Genomic DNA, 22,539 nt, shown 5'->3' on the forward strand with positions numbered 1-22,539 from the left:
GGAGACGTTCCAGTTGAAACCATATGTAAGGCAGCAATTTGGTCATCCCCTTCTACCTTCTATAATCACTATAGACTTGACCTTTCATCTACTTCGGACCTAAGTTTTGGCAGGACTGTCCTTGGCACGGTGGTCCCACCCAGGTGATGGTCTCTGGAATCTCTCCAGTGGGTGCTGTCGTGGCGAAGAGTAAAAAGCCGGATTACTTACCGGTAATGCTCTTTTAATGAGTCCACGACAGCACCCGCTCACTTCCCTCCCTGCTAAGATATTGATAATAAAATGTAAGATAAAAGATGAATGAGTAAAGTTTAAGAGATGCAAAGATATTGCCTAAACCTTGGCGGTCCTCCTGGTACTCTGAAATGCAAAACTGAGGAGGAAAGGCGGACCGCCCCTTTTATCTTTCTGTAGGGTTTCCTGTTCCAAATGGGGCGGATCCGATACCTCCAGTGGGTGCTGTCGTGGACTCATTAAAAGAGCATTACCGGTAAGTAATCCGGCTTTTTGGCATGATTTCCAAATACATAATTGTCTACCTCAAATTGTGATACATACACTCCATTTTTTCCAGATTTTATCTGGTTTTGTGGTTTTGCTGATGTTAGTCACAAAAAAAGTTCTAAAAATGGCACACAAAAATGCTGTGTTTCTTGTACTTTCTCATTGCCTCCAAAAAACACTGATTTTCAAAATCAGGGTAAAGACTCGCAGGTTTTCAAAAACGCTGCAGTGCTCAAATTCAGTTAGGAACAAAAAAAAAAACCCGGGTGTGCATGAGATTTCTGAAATCTGGATTGGAATACACAGCTGCCCTTCTGGAGAAAAGAAAACCTACAAAAACGCCATGTGTGAACACAGCCTAATAGAGACTGTGGTCATCACAGAGGCTAGAGAAGGCAAAAAGTGCAACATTGTCAATGAATCCTAATTGCAAAAAAATATTTTTAGTCCCAAATTCATGCAGTTAAAACAGAAAATAAATAATTGCCCCCAAAGGTGGAAGCCCCCTTTTTCTCCTTATTGCCAGAAAATTCAAAACTCCTGTGTAGTCATCACTATAGTGTCCCTCGTTATCACTTCTAGATCTAATGTTTGATAAATCAATTCCCTTGTTTGGGGTTGCACAGTCGGCAATTCAAGGTCTTTGTCGGAAACTTTGCCTCATTTGACTTGTATCTCATTATTATTATATGTGATGGGTCTTGTGCTGGTAAGATACATGGAACCTTGAACAACACTCATTAGCTGCTCTGTTACACATTTAATGATGGCCCAGGAAACCAAGGTGATTAAAAAAGAAGGAATTGTAAATGTACTGTATCATCTCAGTTCTGCTGCTCTACTGTTTACCAGCAGCATGTGATATCTTCCGCTCAGCCGCTGCCTTTCTACATGTAAATATTTTATAACTGCCGCTCAGCGATAAAACAGATGTAAAATGATGACGGTATTGATCTGAAGATTGATGGCTTTGACCTGACCTAACAGTGATTAATCTCTGACGACTCGGGGCCATGCCCTGCAGGGCAGCTAATAAGTGAAAAGTTGGTTTCCTTGCACTATACACTTATCAATGATTTAGATGTCCTTCCTGATCCTTTGGCTTATAGGAGATGCAGGGTTGCCACTTTTTCTACTTCATTGAATATATTCGGTTGGATTTGTTATTAATGGATTAATGCCCCAGTGTATTCTTTTTATTATGGTTAAACAGGTAAAACTCAAAATGTGATGTTATGGAGTGGAATGAGGTTAATTTCCAGTTATCTATGTGTTACACTATAAAAAAAAGGTGTGTGTGTGGGTGATGTTAATACTAATTGCAGACAAGCCCAAAGCTGGATCGTTCTTTGGATCCTACAGAGACCCATTGTTTTGGTTGCCACCAATTAGCAAGTCATGGAAGGAATATTGTGGTGTGAAAGCATGAAAAGCCTGTTACCATGGTGTGATATCTGATTTTTGTATCTACAGCTAAACAAACATTTGTTATTGAGTGCATTGTTAAGTGTGCATATCAATGTACAAAGCACGGAGACTTCATTCTCTAATTTTATGTTACTAATACTAGTTATTGTTCAGTTGGAAAGCCAGGTTTCCTCTGCTCAGTGTGTCTTGGATGCAGTGAGTGACAGCTTTGCTACCCTACCGAGTGAGGGTGGTGCTAAGCTGTCAATTTGGTGAGTGACAGCTCAGTCATCCAATCTAGAGCAGAGTCGTGCTGAGCTGTCAGTACTTTGACAGCTCAGTCATCCAATCTATTGTAGGGGCGTGCTGAGTTGTCAATATTTTGATAGACAACGCCTCCATCCAGTCTGAGACTGTTTGGTGCTGAGCTTTTTTTAGGTGTTCTTTGTTCTTACTAATTACCCAGCTTTTTAGCTAAGCTGTCAGTCACAGACCTCTGCGAGTTGTAGCTTTCAGCTCAGGGGTGTGTTTTCTCTGTGCTCTGAACTCAAACATTCTGATCCTTTATTGCCGGATCTTGGATTTGCCTTTTGACTGTTTGTATTACCCCTTTGCACTCTGACCTTGGAATTGTTATCCCGGACTGTGACCTGACCACGCCTTTCTCTCTTCCCTCTGTTTATGACGTACCCTCGTGACTTTTGACCTCAAACTCTTTGACCTCTCTCACTCGCGGCTTGTCCGTGAGAAGTGACTCCGCATCACATAGATAAATAATTACTTTATGTTAATCCCCGATTAATCTACTGATTACTATCGTATAATATATTACGCCTTATTTATTAAAACAATCTAAAAGTAAAAAATGTCTAAGTTCCCCACATTAAAGAAGCACTCCCACCTATATTTTTTTAATTAATTGTGTGTATATCTGCATGTAGGTAAAGTGCCACAAAACAATCGTGCTCGTAATAGAAAGTTTAGATCTCACCCATAACTGATGTAGTCATACTGTGATCCATGGAGCATTATTAGTATCGATGGCAGGAGAGAAAGAATATTGGTATTGTCTAACATCACTGTCGGGCCCATGTAGTAACTCCCACCCTTACATGGGCAGTACCCAAGTGTTATACTGAACCTTGTAATAAACACCCCCCCCCCCCCCCCCCCCAAAAAAAAAAAAAAAAAAAAATACCTGAGGTTTTTATTACAAGGTTCAGTATACCACTTGGTTACTGCCCTTGTAAAGGTGGGAGCTACTACATGGGGGCCCGACAGGGATGTTAGATACCAGTATTCTTTGTCTCCTGCCATCGATACCAATCATGCTCCATGGGTCGCAGTATAACTACATCAGTTATGGGTAAGACCTATTCTTTCTAGTAGAAGCACGGCTATTTTGTGGCACTTTTTCCATAACTTTGAATGTGTGACCTTTGGTAATGGCCTCTATAATTCTGGATTTTTGCCTCCCCATTATTCTATGCAGCTTTTTAGTCTGTGTGTATGTGGGCTAATCCACTAATTTTTTATACATTTAGTTAAGTTATATTTTACCTAATTCTCTCCTTGCTGTATTCCATATGTCTTTTATGTGTAGTAGTGATATGTGTCTTTTGTTTGCCTTGCAGCTGATCCTCTCGTTGGAAGTATCGCCACTCAGTACATGACCAACAGAGCCGAGCATGACCGAATGGCCAGACAGTGGACCAAGAGATACGCTACATAGGATTTATTACAGTGGACCTGAGCAAGCACATTCACTAAGTGCATCAATAGCTCCTTTATTTGTTTTCTTTTTAATTTTTCTTATTTTATTTTATTTTTTTTACATTTTGTGACAAGATACTGTATGTCCTTTTTATTCAGACTTTGTTAACTTGAATTCCCCCCCGAAAATATGCGGGGATTTTAGTTACTGTGTAAGAATTGTTGAACATGTGATAGTATAGAGCTTTGTTTGAAAGCCTTGTATCAATATTTGTGTTTTTTTAGGACAATGGGGAACTATAATTTAAATTTCAGTTACCTCCTCTCTATATTTACTTATTGTTAGATTTGATTTTTTTTAATATTTTTTTTTTTGTATTAAGTCTTTCACGGTGGGTGCATGCTCCAGGGAAGAGTGTTTTATAAATAACATTTAAAGAATGAATCACTGTGCAAAAAAATATGCTGTGTTTACCCACTAAGGACTTTCTAAATGAACAAAAAAGGGTATTTTGGGCTATTTAAAATTGCTTGTAAATGACTTTAACAGTATGTGAAACGGTTAATGTACACTTGTTTTATGAAACACTCAATAAAAACACTGCAAAATATGCATATTTCCTGGAAGACCAGCATTGAACACAACTTCTAGATACAGAAAACGTGGATGCCTGCAAGCAGAGGTCTTAAGTAGAAAATTATGGAAAGAAGGTTATTTTTTTTGTGTATTAGTGTCATGCAACCCAGTGAAAATAAAAGTGCCACATATATGTTTCATAAAAGGTCATCTTTGAAAGTTCCAAACAATTATTTGCAATCTTGTTGAAGTGATTTTTTTTTTATAATCCAAACCATTAATTCCACAGCGCTTTACATACATTACACTGTGTTACCAAGGTTTTGTCCCTCGGACAATTTTGAGTGTTCCTAATAGGTTTTTTCATGCTGATTTCAGAAATGACTTCAGATTTTTCCTATCACGCAAGGTTTTGAGAAATGAAGCAAAACATTATAATATTCTGTTATAATTCTAAAAACTCATGAACTTTTTCTGAAACCGTATATTCTGAATTTTCCACTGAAGTAACATAAATCGCTGATCTACACATATGCAAGCACTTATTATGCGAATTCCGCGCAGGCGCAGTGAATCATTCGGCTGACTATGTACGGAGCATACCACATCTCCTGGGCAGGGGAGGAATCAAAAGACAATACTGACATACTTAGAGCATGGCTGAATGGATCATGACCTTCAATGTCATTCGCTGTCCCAATGATATGGAGAGAGCAGAGAGATCATGTAATATATTGCTACTTCTACCTTACAAATGTAACAGGATATTCAGCAAATAATAAGAAATCAATAGAATATCCTAATCTTCCTTCAGCCGTAAGATCAGTGCCACATGATGAAAGTCTTCGTTTTCCAAAGCCGTCCAAAGTATGGACAATGGAGGACGATGAAAATGATCTAACAATGTCAGTGGAAAATGAAACTGCTGCAGACCCAGACTTTGAACCTTCTACATCTAATCCACATTTGTTCAGTCAAGCTGATCTGAGTGACTTGGTCAGAGATTTGAAATTGTCAAAGAGGCAGACAGAATTATTGGGATGTAGACTACAAGAACGGAAGCATTTATTACCAGGAACAAGAGTTTCTGTTTTTCGCAGTCGTCAAGAAGACTTTAATCAATTTTTCAACCATGTCGATAGTTTAAACTCTTTTAACGTCTTGGGGTTGTTTGGTGCTCTTGGATGCAAACATGACCCGAAGGAATGGCGACTGTTCATTGACTCGTCAGTTTTAAGTCTGAAGGCTATTTTACTACACAAAGGAAATATCTGTCCTTCTATACCTATTGGACGTGCCATACACATGAAAGAAATGTATGAGAATATGAAGTTACTGTTGACCCACATTAATTATAGAAATTATAACTGGAACATATGTGGTGATCTAAAAGTTGCTGCACTACTTCTAGGACTGCAGCTAGGATATACCAAGTATTGTTTTATTTGTGAGTGGGACAGTCGTGCATGAGAAATGCACTATTTCAGAAAGGACTGGCCACTCCGCGAAAATTTGGTTGCTGGACAGAAGAATGTTAAACATAATCCTCTCGTTGATCCAGCAGAGAAATTTCTCCCTCCTTTGCATATTAAACTTGGGCTTATGAAGAATTTTGTCAAAGCAATGAACAAAGAATCAGAAGCATTTCTTACTTGCGACAGAAATTTCCAAGAATAAGTGATGCAAAGATTAAAGAAGGTATTTTTATTGGCCCACAGATCAGAGATATAATGAATGACAGTAGCTTTGATTGTCTTTTGCAAGGTGCTGAACAAGTGGCATGGAGAGCCTTTAAAAATGTGACCTTCAATTTCCTTGGCAACATCAGGGCAAAGAACTTTGAGCAACTCTTGGACAACATGCTCACAGCATATCATTTGATGAAATGCAATATGTCACTAAAAATGCATTTTCTACATTCTCCCTTGGACTTTTTTCCAGCCAATCTTGGTGCCATTAGTGATGAACACGGTGAAAGATTTCACCAAGACATTGCGCTAATGGAGAAAAGGTACCTAGGAAAGTGGAGTACGTCAATGCTGGCTGACTATTCCTGGAATCTTATTCGAGAAGCATCTGACAAGGATTATAAATGAAAGTCATCTACAAAACACTTTTGAACAATTGTTTTTGCCACCGACATCGATACACATGTATGTAGTGTCTCGGAAATCATAATGTAGACTATAAACTGTTGTTAACCCCTTACTGCCAGCTGACGGAATAGTACGTCAGCTGGCAATATCCCCCGCGTTGAGGTGGGCTCTGGCAGTGAGCCCACCTCAAAGCCGCGACATGTCAGCTGTTTTTAACAGCTGACATGACCACAATAGGCGCGAACGTAATCGCGATCTGCCCGCGCCTATTAAGTAATTAAATTCCGCTGTCAAATTCTGACAGCTGGCATTTAAATGCACTTCCGTACGCCGGTCCGGAAATACGCACAGCGACAACCCCCGTCACGTGATTGGGTGTCATCTCTGCGTTGCCATCACAACCAGAGGTGTCCTCGAGACCTCTATCGTTGTTGGTGGCAGATTGCTATGAGCGCCACCCTGTGGTCGACGCTCATAACAAGCCTGTAATTCTCCTGCATAGAGGTGATCTGAGCATCAACTCTATGTAGCAGAGGCGATTGCGCTATGGAGGCTATAGAAGCATGCCAAAAGTTAAAAAAAAAGTGTTTAAAAATTAAAAAAAGCATAAAAGTTCAAATCACCCCTCTTTCACCCCAATCAAAATAAAATTAAAAAAATCAAACCTACACATATTTCGTTAGGGCGCTTCTGAATGTGGCGATACTATCAATCAATGAAAAAAAAGAATTACCTGATCGCTAAACAGCGTAGCGATAAAAAAATCAAAATGCCAGAATTACTTTTTTTTGGTCGCTGCGACATTGCATTAAAATGCAATAACGGGCAATCAAAAGAAAATTTCTATACAAAAGAGGTATCATTAAAAACGTGAGCTCGGCACGCAATTAAGCCTTCACACAACCCGAGATCACGAAAAATGGAAACGCTACGCGTCCCAGAAAATTGCACATTTTTTTCCTTTTTAAGCAAAGTTTGGATTTTTTTTCACCACTTAGATAAAAAAAAGAACCTAGACAAGTTTGGTGTCTATGAACTCATAAGGACCTGGAGAATCATGGCAGGTCAGTTTTAGAATTTAATGAACCTAGCAAAAAAAAGTCAAAACAAAAAAACAGTGTGGGATTGCACGTTTTTTTGGAATTTCACCGCATTTGGAATTTTTTTTCCCGTTGTTGAGTACACGACATAGCAAAACTAGTGGTGTTGTTCAAAAGTACAACTCGTCCCGCAAAAAATAAGCCCTCACACGGCGATATTGGCGAATAAATAGTTATGGCTTTGGAAAATTGAAAAATCGAAAAAAGATCCGGTCATGAAGGGGTTAAAAACCTTATGTGATACAGACTTTTGGAGCACATATTCGTGTTCAGCATATCAAAATCTATAAGATACAATAAAATATTCTCAGGGGACAAGAACTTCCCTGAAATTTGTTGTGCAGTGTTATTGGAACTGTCCCCATTAGGGCTCACGGTCTAGATTTCCTATCAGTATGTCTTTGGAGTTTGGAAGGACACCGGAGAACCCTAATGAAACCCACACAAACACGGGGAGAACATACAAACTCCTTCCAGATGTTGTCCTTGGTGGGATTTGAACCAGGACCCCAGTGCTGCAAGGCTGCAATGTTAACCACTGAGCCACCCTGCTACCCCAGGTTGTACAGATGTCAATAAAGTGTTCCCTGCTGCAGATATTGGGACACCAGATCAAATTCTCAAAGCCAAATATCAAAGAGCAGATGTATAAAATATTATGTCGGCTCTTTGTGTTGTGAAGTTTACGATAAGTCTCTTACCAAACTTTCATTGCGCGTGACGATGCTTGCTGTGGCATTCATATTTGCTAACCACATATGTCACCTTTGACCGTAGCCTGATGAAACCATAAGGGCACTCCTAAAGAGGTGGAGACCCAGACACAGCTACCACTTGGTCAATATTGATAGTCAAGCAGGTCATTGTGGCTTTCTGATAGATTGTTAACTAATTGCTTGCTATTGATGGCCCATTGATTCTTAAAGTTAACTATCAAATTCACGCTGTCGTAAGCAATCTATCGGCCATTTGTTATTCGGCAATTGTAGAGGATTGCATGGGAATGCAGATTTCAGCCATGCAATGTATTTGCAATCAAGGAGCCGTTTGTCATTGTGTACATGTGGTTTGATGACTGCGGGTGCAAGTAAGTATTAGAAAAATGTTAGAAAAATCTCCTTTTGTGCATGCACTAAAAGAATACATTCATTTACTAGACGGTACTTACCTCCATCTAAAAAAATGCCATGTATTGAAAGAAGGAATATAGAACCTGCTGATGATATTCACCGGAATAACCACGTTTCTTTACTTCCATTAAAAAAAATCGGAGAATGTCACATTTTGCTTCTTACAGATTTCATTTGAATTCAACAAGAAAAACTGTTTGAACTTGTTTTGGTAGACACAAGTAGAAAGTAGTATGTAGTCACTGTACTGCAGAGAGACGTGCACTGATTGGCCATCACTTTGTCCAATCACAGGTGTTATCCAGTTTAAATGTGCCTTTCGATTGTCTAGATCAGTGTTTCCCAAACTCCAGTCCTCACGGACCCCACAGGTCATGTTTTCAGAATTTCACTAGAGTTGCACAGGTGAGAGAATTCCTGATGCCTTGATGATACTTCCACCATCTGTGCAATAATAAGGAAATCCTGAAAACAGAACCCGTGGGGTCCGTGAGGACTGGAGTTTGGGAAACTCTGGTCTAGAGCCTGCTGCAAATGGCGAGCACCACTGATTTTGTCTACAGAGAAAACCAAAAGCAAAACACAAAACAAATATCCTGGAATAAAAAAGTAAAACAATATATTGCAAAAATTGCATGAAGGTAGTAATAATAGTAATAATAAGGGTATTTAGTTAACATAATTTTGATCAAAATAATGTAGAAGCCATCCCGCCACGTCACGGCAACCCTTGTGGGACAGTCCTAACTCTTGTATTTAAAACCTTTCCACTTGTCAAGTGACGTAAATGTGAACAAGGACAGAGGGACTGAACCACCAGTAATAGTATAGGCCAGACAGGATGGATTTCCCAACTCAGAAACAGGGCGGTCACACCCTTATATAGCACAGAATGCACAATGATTTTGTCTACAGGAGGGTTCCCCAACTCCAGTCCTCAAGGCCCACCAACAGATCATGTTTTCAGGATTTCCTTTGTATTGCTCAGGTGATAATTGCTTCAACTGTGCAATACAAAGGAAATCCTGAAAACATGACCTGTTGGTAGGCCTTGAGGACTGGAGTTGGGGAACCCTGGTCTACAGGAGAAGCAGACAGCAGGCTACAGTGTAAGTGAAGATTGCCGTTAGCTACTTAAAAGTGTATTTTGTAGAGGTGATGGGTGTAGAGATCCAAAAGAAAACGAAAATGCCAAGATATAAAGGAGCTGAAGACTGAAACAAAATTTAGGGCCTGATTCATCAAGGCCTGCGTTCATACCAGTCTTGATGAGGGGGCGGTCTGGAGTAGACACTTCTGATTCATGAAGAGGTGCATATTTCTTCATGAGTTTGGAGCGTCTGATGATGATTGGCGTACGAGTTTGTGTACCTTGCCAGAAATCTCACTCCAGACGGGTACTGGAGTGAGATTTCTGGCGTAGGGAACACTACAGCTCATCGTGAATTAGACAAGCGGTGGCGTCTTGCTCCAGCTCCGCCCATTATGTTGGCGCTAGAAGAAACTAGCAACTGCATGTTGCGCCTAAGTTTTGCAACTTTTTAAAGCTGGTAATTGTGGTTCTCCTAATTAAATGATTACACATTGAAATGAGTTGAGAAAAAAGTTGCATGATTTACTCCACTATATCAAGTGTTTTCTCATATCTCTATCAGGTGAGACGCCAGCAGCGCAGCTTATCCACATCTCCATATTTCTTCAAGTAGGAAATAATAAGACTATTCTTAAACACATTTTATAACCAAATGAGATGAATTCCCTCAGTGTTACAGGTTTTACTTTGAGTTTACCAGAGTGAATCTGGTGAGATTTTCCTCTTTGGGAGATACCAACTATGAGGGAGGAGTCTGGTTCAGTTTTTCTCATAAATTAAAAAAAGCACGGTATATACCTAGTATATTTATTCATGAAGGCAAAACAGTAGGCAATGAAGCAGCAACACACAAATAACATGAACATTTTCCTCGCCTGGAGTTTGAACTTTGCTTCACACATAAAGGGGTTGTCCCACAAACAAAGTACAATTTATTCAATCGAATTTGGAATAAAAATATATTACACTATTGGAAGTGTTAAAACATGTTCCTGTGCTGAGATAATCTTATAAATGTGCACCTGCTGTGTAATGGCTGTGTCTCAACGTGCAGGGAGGAAGCAAAAGAGTATATACAGACAGGACAGCTTGGGATCGCAGATGCTGGTTTCTGTAAGGAAAAACATTTTCCTACCTGTCTAAAAACTTGTTTTTACCTCACAGAAAGAATCAGCTGCGTTCCCATGCTGTCCTGTCTTTATACTCTATTTTGCTTCCTCCCCTGCCCAGGAGCTGTGGTATGATCAGACCATGTCCCTGTATGGTCAGACACAGCCATTCCACAGTACACAGCAGGGCCACATTTATATGATTATCACAGCACAGGAACATTTTTTTTTACACATTCAATTATGGAACTTATTTTTATTCTAAAACCTATTACCGTATATACTCGCATATAAGCTGAGATTTTCAGCCCATTTTTTGGGGCTGAAAGTCCCCCTCTCGGCTTATACATGAGTCATATACCGGGGAGCGGAGGTATCAGAGACCATACTCACCCCCTGCTTCCCCCATGGTCTTGGCGCCCCAGCTGTTCCTGCATTCAGCGGTCACGTTGTACCGCTCATTAAAGTCATGAATATGCGCATATTTCATGAGCGGTACCACGTGACCGCTGAATGCAGGAATACCTGGGGCGCCGAGACTATGGGGGAAGCAGGGGCTGAAGAGACCATGCGCCAGGAGGGGGTGAGTATGACGGGGAGCAGAGCAATATTTACCGGTCCCTGCTCCATCGCTGTCTCCGGGTCCTCTGTGACGTTCAGCAGAGAGCACGATGACGTAGTCAGTGCGCACCATGTGCTGAACGTCACTGCAGAGGAACCGGGAAACAGCAATGGAGCGGGGACCAGTAAATATAGCCAGTGCCAGCTGCGACACCGGCAACTGGCCCCCCAGCGACGAAGAGGTGAGTATGTTTTGGGGGGTTTTTTTTATAGCGGCAGCAACATATGCGGGTTATTTATATATGAAGCATCTTGGGCTACCATTAACCCTTGTGCAGCATATTATGGGGATATATATATATATATATATATATATATATGGAGCATCTTCTTGGCCACCATTAACCCTTGTGCAGCATATTATGGGGGGTATTTATATATGGAGCATCTTGTGCCACCATTAACCCTTGTGCAATATATGGAGGGTATTTATGTATGGAGCATCTTCTTGGCCACCATTAACCCTTGTGCAGCATTTTACGTGGGGTAGTTATGTATGGAGCATTTTGTTGGGCCACCATTAACCCTTGTGCAGCAATATATGGGGGGTATTTATCCTTGGAGCATCTTCTTGGGCCACCATTAACCCTTGTGCAGCATTTTATGGGGGGTATATATGGAGCATCTTCTTGGGCCACCATTAACCCTTGGGTGGGCTTATCTATGGAGCATCTTTTTGGACCACCATTATCCCTTGTGCAGTACCACCCTCAGCTTATACATGAGTCAATAAGTTTTCCCAGTTTTATGTGGCAAAATTAGGGAGGTCGGCTTATACACGGCTTCGGCTTATACACGAGTATATACGGAAATTAGGTTGTACTTTGTTCTTGGGATAACCCCTTTACTGCTGTTGTATATCAGACTTGTAATAAGATGTCCCTGTGTATAATGTTGTCTAGCTAATATAGGAAGATATTGCTGCATCTAAAGATTTAATCTGCAAAAGTAAGACAAAGGCATTCTTGGTTAACCCCGAGGTAAGGCTCTCCAGAAGATAATGTTGATTTTCTACCTCCATTTTGTCGGATGTAATTACCACAAGAAATTTTATTTTACAGGGAAAAAACTTAAGATCTACGTCTTCCAAGGGTTCAAAGAGTCTTTTAACTGATGGTAAAACCCAAGAAGGAAGAGGCAACTCGACAAGTCAAAAAAAATCTTACCAATAAGTTGTTGGAGAATTTCATGTCATTTGCCTTGCTGAATTAATTGCAGAAAAGGGCTCTTAGATACCAGCTGTTTACCCTGGAAACAAGCGTGCACGCTGGTTTCCAAGGTAAACAGCGGGTAACTAAGCCGCGCGGCTCCTAGATACCCACTGATTACATTGGAAACCAGCATGCAGCGTCGCTGATCGTTGCTCTCCCGCTGCCACACGCACCGATGTGCGCTGGACAGCGGGAGACCAACAATCAAAAAATGGCCCAGGACGATCCTGCACAATCAGCGATACCCGGCAGGGGGGCCGGTCGCTGATCCATGTCACAGTGATATCGCTGGTGAGATCGCTGTGGCATCACAAAATCAGCGATCTCGCTGGCGAGATCGCTGTGGGTGACGGAGCCTTAAGTCTATAACAAGATGTAAACTGACTTTTGTGGGCAATGCTAAGACACCTAAACAATGGAATTTGGTTAGTGATATGAGACTATATTATAAAGCTCCTACTTGATAAAGTCCTGAACTCTTTGGAACACTGATCTCTATTGATGAAGAAAGTAGTTGCATGTGCAATGCGAGAAACTCGTGCATCAATACCCGACACTGCCGCCGGCCCTCGGGACCGGAGTGTGCAGCTGCATAGAAATACATGCAGCCTCACACTCCGGACCTGAGTGCCGGGTATTGAGGTGAGAGACTCGTGCGAGTTTCTCATGTTGCACACGCAAGTGTGACCCCGGCCTAACAGAGAATGCACTCCCTAGTCCAGTGAAGTTTTTCGCTAAGCTGATGAAAACATTGAGGATCTGGTACCAACCTGAGGAGACAAGCTTGCCATCAAAGGGCTGAATCGTTGGAACTTTCATCAAGTGAGTTCTTGTAGCAAAAACAGGTAACTTCACTTTTATGATTTTATGTCTAAACTGTGACTTTCTTGGGGCACGAGGAAAAGCAACACTTGCCCACATTGAGAAATTTAAAAATCTTCTTAAGCTGTGGCCCAAATAAACTCAGGCTGAAGCAGTGGAGAACAGAAGTGGTGATTGGATTGTAATTGAATTGGTTGTTCTAGCCATAGAACAACTTTTGCAGAAGTATACAATTTAATTACCTTATATACTCATGTATAAGCCGAGATTTTCAGCACATTTTTTTGTGCTGAAAACACCCCTCTCGGCTTATACACGATTCATACGCCAGAAAGCCAGCGGGGGAGCAGAAGACATCATACTCACCCTCCTGACGTCTGCATATCAGGTTCTGGTACATCTCAGTCTCGGCGTCTACTTCTCTTTCTGTCTTCCTGTACGGTCATGTGTCACCGCTCATTAAAGTAATGAATATGGATGTGTCCATTCCCATAGGGGTGGAGTGCATATTCATTACTTTATTGAGCGGTATCACTTGACCGCACAGGAAGAGAGATGCAGACGACAGGACTGAGATGTAGCAGAGCCTGATATGCAGACACCAGGAGGGTGAGTAGGACTGGGGGAGGGTGAGCCATGCCTTAGTCACCTGTCCCCGTTCCACCGCTGCGCTGTCTCCCAGGTCCTTTGGCTGTGACGTACAGGTCAGAGGGCATGATGACGTGTTTAGTGCGCGCCCTCTGCCTGTACAGTCACTGCAGAGAGTTGGCTATGCAGAGGAGCAGCGGGCAGTGACAAGAGGTGAGTATGTCATTTCTTTTTTTTTTAAATCTCAACAGCAGCATTATTATATGGGGCATACATTAATATGGAGCATGTTATGGGGACACCATTAAGCTTTGTGCTGCATTATATGGGGCATATATTAATATGGAGCATGTTATGGGGCCAACATTAACCTTTGTGCGGCATTATATGGGGCATATATTAATATGGAGCATGTTATGGGGCCACCATTAACCTTTCTGCAGCATTATGTGGGGCATATTTTTGTATGGAGCATCTATGGGGCTCCTGATTCAATATGGATATTCAAAAACATTTAACCTACTGATGTCTCAATTAATTTTACTTTTATTAGTATCTATTTTTATTTTTGAAAATTGCCAGTAGCTGCTGCATTTCCCACCCTCGGCTTATACTTGAGTCAATAAGTTTTCCCAGTTTTTTGTGGCAAAATTACGGGCCTCGGCTTATACTTGAGTATATACGGTACTTTGGAGCGTTATCTAATTGAATCCAGGGCAAGATCAGAAAGAAATTCAGTTACCAATTTCAGGTCTGTGCTGGACTTTAGGATTTCATGTCTGGGAACTTCGTCCAGCATGACTCAGCAATATTCTAACCTCTTGCAACAGGGATGTCTCACAGCTTTAAAAACAAAATAAGCTATGGTTAATACCTTTGTTTGCCAAGTTGTGTCCTGGATGTGATGAGTTTTCTTTGAAATTGTTGACTGTATTACTTAATATAACTTTCAATAAAAAATGATATATTAAAAAAAAAGCTACAGATTAAGTTTTTTAATCTCTGAATAACAGTGGCCTGAAATAGCCTTAATTATTACCAGACATTTTTTGTTATTTTGCCTCCTCTTTGCTTTTCAGCAGCAATAACTTTGTTTTTCAATTATGTGTCTGTATGAGGATTTGTTTTATTTAGGATAAATTATATTATTTTTAGTGCTCTTTTGGGGTACATATAAATGTAATTTATTTTTATTTTTTGCAATGCAAGTATAGAATGTAAAAATCAAATTTTTCGCTTAATTTTTTAATATATTTTTTACTGTTTTCATTTCATATCAAATAGTCTGTTGAACAAACTCTCCAGATTATTACAATCCTGAGAATACTTAATACAATACGTATAGAGGTTTTTTTTGTTTATTTTTTTCAAATGGATATAATAACATAATAACATTACATTTATATGAAGAAAAAAAAACTTTTTTTTTTCATTTTTTGTGGTGAGAGTTTTTTATATTTCTTTTTTTCCCAGAAGTTTTATAAATTGTGTATACATTTTTCAAATAATTATCCTCCAAAAGATTATAAAACATTTCTGGGGAACATATTATTTCCTTTATTTTATCTTATTTACCCCCCAACTGGGGCATTTATAGAAGAAAAATTGTCCCCATGCTGTCTCACACACCACTGGTATTGCTGATCTGGATCTGGAAGGACCCAGCTGCTCTGCTGTGCCATTCAGAGACCTAAAAATTGTGATCTCCAGGTCCTATAGAAGCATTCGCAATGCCTATGTTTTTGTTCACCACAGAATGCTCATCGAGAGCTATGTAGGTAGCAAAACATGGAAGAACGACAAAGCATTTCCTTTCTTACATATCCTGTAGCCAATCAAATCCCACCAGGGCAGAGCCTGATTGCCTGTCAGCCAAAGACTGACTGTGGAGATAATGAAATGTAGATCATAAGTACTATAATGTATTATCAATGTGAACAAAGGATAGCAGGTCCATGTCCCCTTGTTAGACCAGTAAGTATTGTAAAAAAATATATTTTTAAGTCTGAAAAAATGTATAAATATGAAAAAACTAATCACTATTTTAATAAAAAATATTAAATTTTAAACAAAAAACATCCTCACAAAAACAACTTTGTTTTAGTATCGCCAACGACTTATAAATATTTATATTAAGAAAAACTGATCAAAAAATCATATGGTAATAATAAAATCTACAGCTCATTCTGCAAAAAAGCAAGCCCTCATTGAGCTTCATATTCAGAAAAATTAAAAAGCTCGGACTCTTACAATACGACGATAGTTATTTTCTTGAGAAGTAAAAAAAAGCCCACTATAAACTGGATATCACTGTAATCATATTAACATACAAATTAAAGTTAATATGTCAATTAAACCAGGGGAAGAGTCCTGAGGAGATAATTTGCATATTCCCAGTGCCTTCTGGGATAAGTGAAGAGTCTCCGCGAGCTCAATGATCACTGGATTTTGGCCGTTGCAGCTGAAAAGAGGAAATCGGTAAACCAGGGTAAGAGTCCTGAGGAGATAATTTGCATATTCACAGTGCCTTCTGGGATATGTGAAGAGTCTCCGCAAGCTCAACAATCACTGCAATTTGGCCATTGCAGCTGAAAAGAGGAAATCGGTAAACCAGGGGAAGAGTCCTGAGGAGATCATTTGCATATTCCCAGTGCCTTCTAGGATAAGTGACGAGTCTCCGCGAGCTCAACGATCACTGGATTTTGGCCGTTGCAGCTGAAAAGAGGAAATCGGTAAACCGAATTTTGGCTCATTTTTCATTGCTTTGAAATCTCTTTAATAATAACAATATGGAAGAGGCCAGGAGCCATTTGGTGAGCTGCATTTCTTGCTACATGTTCAAAGACTTACCAGTGGAAAAGCCAAACCTCAGATGCCACAAATGCAAGCTTGTGTCCCTGTTGGAGGAAAAGTTGCAAAATCTCGAAGAGAGGTTAGCTACATTGAAAATCATTAAGGAAGGTGAAGAGTTCTTAGACAGAGCAGAATTATCTATTCATGTTACAGAAAGATAAGAAATTCGAAGTGCACCTGAAGAAACAGAGGAATGGAAACTTGTGACCCAGAGAAGCAGGAGGATCGGGAGGCAGTCAGCACCCATACTGCTCAGGAACCAGTACCAGGCTCTTACACAGGAGAACGATGAAGAAATACATCAGGATAAGACTTTGCCCACAAACAGCAACCTTGTACGCCCTTAAAGTCGTCCTGGATGGAGAAAGAAAAATGTTGTGAAGAAGAAACGGAGAGTGGTGGTCATGGGGGATTCCCTGTTGAGAGGAACAGAGGCTGCTATCTGCAAACCGGATATAACCTCAAGAGAAATGTGCTGTCTTCCAGGTGCAAAAATTAAAGATGTGTCTGACAGGATATCAGGACTCTTCAGACCTACTGATGACTACCCATTCCTGCTAATACATGTGGGGACAAATGACACAGCAAGAAACGACCTGGAAACCATCTGCAGTGACTTTGAAAACCTAGGTAAGAAAGTGAAAGAGCTGGGAGCGCAGGTGGTCTTCTCTTCCATCCTCCCAGTGGATGGCCATGGAACAAGGAGGTGGAATAAGATTCTGCAGGTGAACAACTGGCTACGTCGATGGTGCTGTCAGCAAGGATTTGGATTTCTGGATCACGGAGTGAATTACCTATATAATGGACTACTTGCTAGAGATGTGCACCTTACGAAGACTGGAAAACATGTATTTGGAAGTCACCTTGCTACACTTATAAGGAGAGCCTTAAACTAGAACAATGCGGGAAGGGAAGCAAAAAAACAGGAAAAGCCATACACCTGACAAATGCTATTGAGAACTCTGCTATTAGAAGTGGAAAGGAAGAACAAAGACAAAAGAATCTAAATAATAAAAATATTGGAGAAAGAGAAACCAATCACAAACTAAAATGTTTCTATACTAATGCACAAAGCATGGGCAACAAACAAGGAGAATTGGAACTACTAACACAGGAAAAGAAATATGATGTCATTGGAATCACTGAAACTTGGTAGGACAATAAACATGATTGGAATACAAGGCTAGAAGGATACAACTTATTTACAAGAAACAGACTTGATAAACGAGGTGGAGGTGTTGCATAGTGTGTTAGAAACACATATATCTGCACAGAGATTGAAGCTTCAGAGACTGGTAGTTCTGTGGAAACTGTTTGGGTAAGAATACAAGGACAGAACAGTGGAAAGGACACCATTGTAGGCATTTACTACAGGCCGGTTGTGCAAGCTGAAGATATGGATGAACTCTTTATGCATCAAATGGTCAAGTTCTCCAAAAAATATGACATAGTTGTCATGGGAGATTTCAACTATCCAGGCATTTGTTGGGAATCTCAGGCAAAACTAACAGGTCAAGGAAATTCTTATCCTCTCTTGCTGACAACTTTATCTTCCAAAAGGTAGGGGAGAAAACAAGGGGAACTGTTACCTTGGATCTAATCCTTATGAACAGGGAGGAAATGGTTGCGGAGGTAAAAGTGGCTGGGACCCTTGGAGGTAGCGACCATGCTATTTTAGAATTTGTCATAACTAGAGGAGGAAGACCTGTGAAGACTCAGATGTCAAGGTTAGATTTCAGAAAGGCAGATTTTAAGGGATTCAGAAAGAGAATTGGAGGGATCCAATGGCTGGATATCCTTAAGGAGAAAAATGTCCAGGAAGGATGGGAAATCTTGAAAAATGAAATTCTTAAAGCACAATCGTTAACAGTTCCGAAAAGAGGGAAGAATAGGAAGCATTTAAGGAAACCAGGATGGATGAACACAGAACTTAAGCACATGCTAAAAAGGAAGAAAGAAATGTTTATAAAATGGAAAGAGGGAGGCATATCTAAAGAAGAATATAATGCTGTCTGCAGAACCTGCAGGGCACGAATCAGATTATCTAAAGCTGACAATGAATTGAGGCTTGCAAGAGACGTCAAAAGCAATAATAAAGGATTTTGGGGATATGTTAAAAGTAAAAGAAAAGTCAAAGATGCTATAGGATTTTTACAGGATGAAAATGATGAAATGGTAAGACAGGATGTTGAGAAGGCCGAACTTTTAAATTCCTATTTTGCATCTGTTTCTTCTCAGAAAGGAAATGTAACATCAACTATTCTTCACTGTCCTATTAAGGGAATAGAAGAATCCAGGATATCTATAAACAGAAATATAGTGAGGAAACACTTAGCTAACCTAAATGAATTCAAGTCTCCAGGTCCAGATGAATTACACTCCAGAGTATTGAAGGAGATAGCAGAAGAAATTTTTGAACCGCTCTCCATAATCTTCGAAAATTCATGGAGATCAGAAGTCCCAGAAGACTGGAGAAGAGCAAATGTTGTTCCTATCTTCAAAAAGGGGAAGAAGGTGGACCCAGGCAACTATAGGCCAGTGAGTCTGACTTCTATACCAGGAAAGATCTTTGAACAAATTATTAAACAACATGTATGTCAGTACCTGTATAAGAATGAAGTGATTAAACAGAATCAGCATTGGTTTGTAACTAATAAATCATGTCAGACTAACCTAATTTCCTTCTATGACAGAATCACTGATTGGGTGGATCAGGGAAATGCTGTAGATATAGTATATCTTGACTTCAGTAAAGCATTTGACAAAGTATCTCACACAATCCTTATTGAAAAAATGACTAAGTATGGAATGAACAAGGCAACTGTTAGGTGGATTCATAACTGGCTTAGTGATCGGACCCAAAGAGTAGTCGTAAATGGCTGCACTTCCAGTTGGAAGAATGTCTCAAGTGGGGTACCACAGGGCTCTGTCCTGGGCTCTGTATTGTTCAACATCTTTACCAACGATTTAGATGAAGGGATTGAGGGTAAACTGATTAAATTTGCTGATGACACAAAGCTAGGAGGGATAGCGAATACTAGAGAAGAGAGAGAGAAAATTCAAAATGATATAAATAAACTTGAGCAGTGGGCAATAACTAACAGAATGGTTTTTAACAGGGAAAAATGCAAAGTACTACATCTGGGCAATAAAAATGAAAAAAGCATATACAGAATGGGAGGAATAGGGCTAAGCAACGGCACATGTGAAAAAGACTTGGGTATACTAATAGATCACAGACTGAATATGAGTCAACAGTGAGATGCAGCAGCAAAGAAGGCTAATGCAATTCTAGGATGTATCAACAGAAGCATACAGTCTAGATCACGTGAAGTCATTATTGCCCTCTACTCCTCTTTGGTCAGACCTCATCTGGAATACTGTGTCCAGTTTTGGGCACCACATTTTAAAAAAGACATGAAGAAACTGGAGCAAGTTTAGAAAAGAGCGACCAGAATGGTGACTGGTCTGCAAACCCTGTCTTATGAGGAAAGGTTGCAGGATTTGGGAATGTTTAGCCTGCAAAAGAGAAGACTGAGAGGAGACTTAATAACTCTTCAAATATCTCAAGGGCTGTCACACTGCTGAAGGATCATCTTTATTCTCATTTTCACAAGGAAAGACTAGAAGCAATGGGATGAAACTGAATGGGAGGAGACACAGATTAGATATTAGAAAAAACTTTTTGACAGTTAGAGTGATCAATGAGTGGAACAGGCTGCCACTAGAGGTGGTGAGTTCTCCTTCAATAGAAGTCTTCAAACAGAGGCTGGACAGATATCTGTCTGGGATAATTTAGCGAATCCTGCTTTGAGCAGGGGGTTGGACCAGATGGCCCTGGAGGTTCCTTCCAAATCTACGATTCTATGATTCTATTATTCTATGAACTGCACAATGAACTCCATAAAAAATAAAATTTAAAAGCAGTTTCAGTTCAATTGATTTTTGTTCATGCTTCCTACTGAAAATGAATTAAATAGTGATTAAAAAATCTAAAGTACCTAAAAATATTCCACTAAATACTACAACTTGTCCTAGAAAAAAAAACAAGCCCTCATACATCCTCATCTACTGAAAAATAAAAAAGTTATGGATATCACAATACTGTAACTTCCCCCTGCTCCCAAATGTATTTTTAAGCATTTTTTTTCAAAAGTAGCAAAACATAAACAAACAACTCTATAAATTTTGTATCAGCATGTATGTGCTGACCCATAGAATAAAGATAACATAACAAATATTCCAACTGGTGTACAATGTTTAAAAACAAAATAGTTGAAACTAATTCCGAATTACATTTTTTTTGTTAATTTTGCTTCCAAAAGAATGTAATAAAAAGTGATCAAAAAGCAGCATGTACTACAAAATTATGCCAATAAAAATTAGTTTGTTACTCAAAAAACAAAACCTCATATGGCTAGTTTGACGTAAAATTATATAACTTATGACTCAGAATATGGCGACACAAAAACAAATGATTTTTATGCAAGTGGGGATTTATTGTACAAAATAGTAAAACTATAGAAGTTAGGTATCGCCTTGTTCCTCTTGATCCACAGAATAAAGTCAACACTTCACTCATGTAGCATGGCGAATAATATACAATTTAAAACCCCAACAACAGTAGTAGAATTGTTGCTTTGTGTATATTCCTTACCATAATCATTCATATATACCCCAAAATGACAAATCAAAAGAAGACCAGCTCACCAGCGAAGGCATCTTGAGCATCGGAGCACGGAGACGCCGTGTCGGGGCACTTTGAAGATGAAATGGAAGAAGTTCTCCAGCTCCATGATATTGTGAAAACAGATTTCTTTTATTCACATCAGAGGATACAAAGTGGGAGTTAAAATGCAAGCATAGAAAATACAGATGCTTGCGTTCTCAACGCATTTCTGGTGTCTCAGCCAAGACACCAGAAATGCATTGAGAACGCAAGCATCTGTATTTTCTATCCTGGCATTTTAACTCTCACTTTGTATCGTCTGATGTGAATAAAAGAAATCTGTTTTCACAATATCGTGGAGCTGGAGAACTTCTTCCATTTTAACCCCAAAATGACGCTAAAACAACTCACCCCAAAAAGGCAACCACTCATATGGCTCTCACTGGAACACAACAATAGAAAAGTGAAAACAAAAATGGTCTGACATAGAGGCCAAAACTGGCTGTGAAGCCTCTAAAGGACCAGACTTTCTAGCAAAAGCTTTATCAAAACACGAGATCTCCTGCGTTCTTGAAAGATTTCACACTTTTAACTAAAGCAGGGCTGAGGCCTTATTAGCACAGCAGTCACTGATCAGTAACATCATTTCAGCAGTTACTGATTGACAACTACTGGGATAAAGATGCCTCAGTGCTGCTTATGTTAAAAGCTTGAAATCTTTTGGTCACAGGAGATCTTGTATATTTATTGACAGTAAGGGATACTGTGTGTGGTTATGGGATCTCGCTCAGGATGTCAAGATCCCAAAAGCAGGACGGTCAGACCCCAAAGAATGTCTTCTTAATCACCTTCATTAAATTAGTAACTTTCAGAAGTAAAGTGTGCTCAGGCCATTGTCAGAATAATCATAATCGAGACTTCCCAAACCAAATTTAAGCTCCCTCTCAGAGAAATGCTTCAATAGTCTCCATGGGAGACTAAAAGCTGCAGTTGTCCGATCGGCTCTGCTACATACAGGCAATGATCAGATCGCTTGTATGTAGCAG

The 22,539-nt window shown here is 39.8% G+C and overlaps 1 protein-coding gene across 2 annotated transcripts in view; it reads left to right on the top strand.

Moving 5' to 3' along the window:
• Window positions 1–4,235, top strand: part of LOC141083823 (ubiquitin-conjugating enzyme E2 E2) — a 278,410-nt gene extending 274,175 nt beyond the window's left edge. For both annotated transcript variants that reach the window (XM_073568279.1, XM_073568286.1), the window contains exon 6: window positions 3,546–4,235. In XM_073568279.1, the coding sequence (XP_073424380.1) occupies window positions 3,546–3,643 (98 nt within the window). In that variant the 3' untranslated portion in view covers window positions 3,644–4,235. The remainder of the gene's footprint in view (window positions 1–3,545) is intronic.
• Window positions 4,236–22,539: the final 18,304 nt, after the last annotated feature.

The sequence above is a fragment of the Dendrobates tinctorius genome, unplaced genomic scaffold (assembly GCF_039654945.1).
Source record: "Dendrobates tinctorius isolate UK_male_01 unplaced genomic scaffold, ASM3965494v1 ptg000005l, whole genome shotgun sequence".
NCBI lineage: Eukaryota > Metazoa > Chordata > Amphibia > Anura > Dendrobatidae > Dendrobates > Dendrobates tinctorius.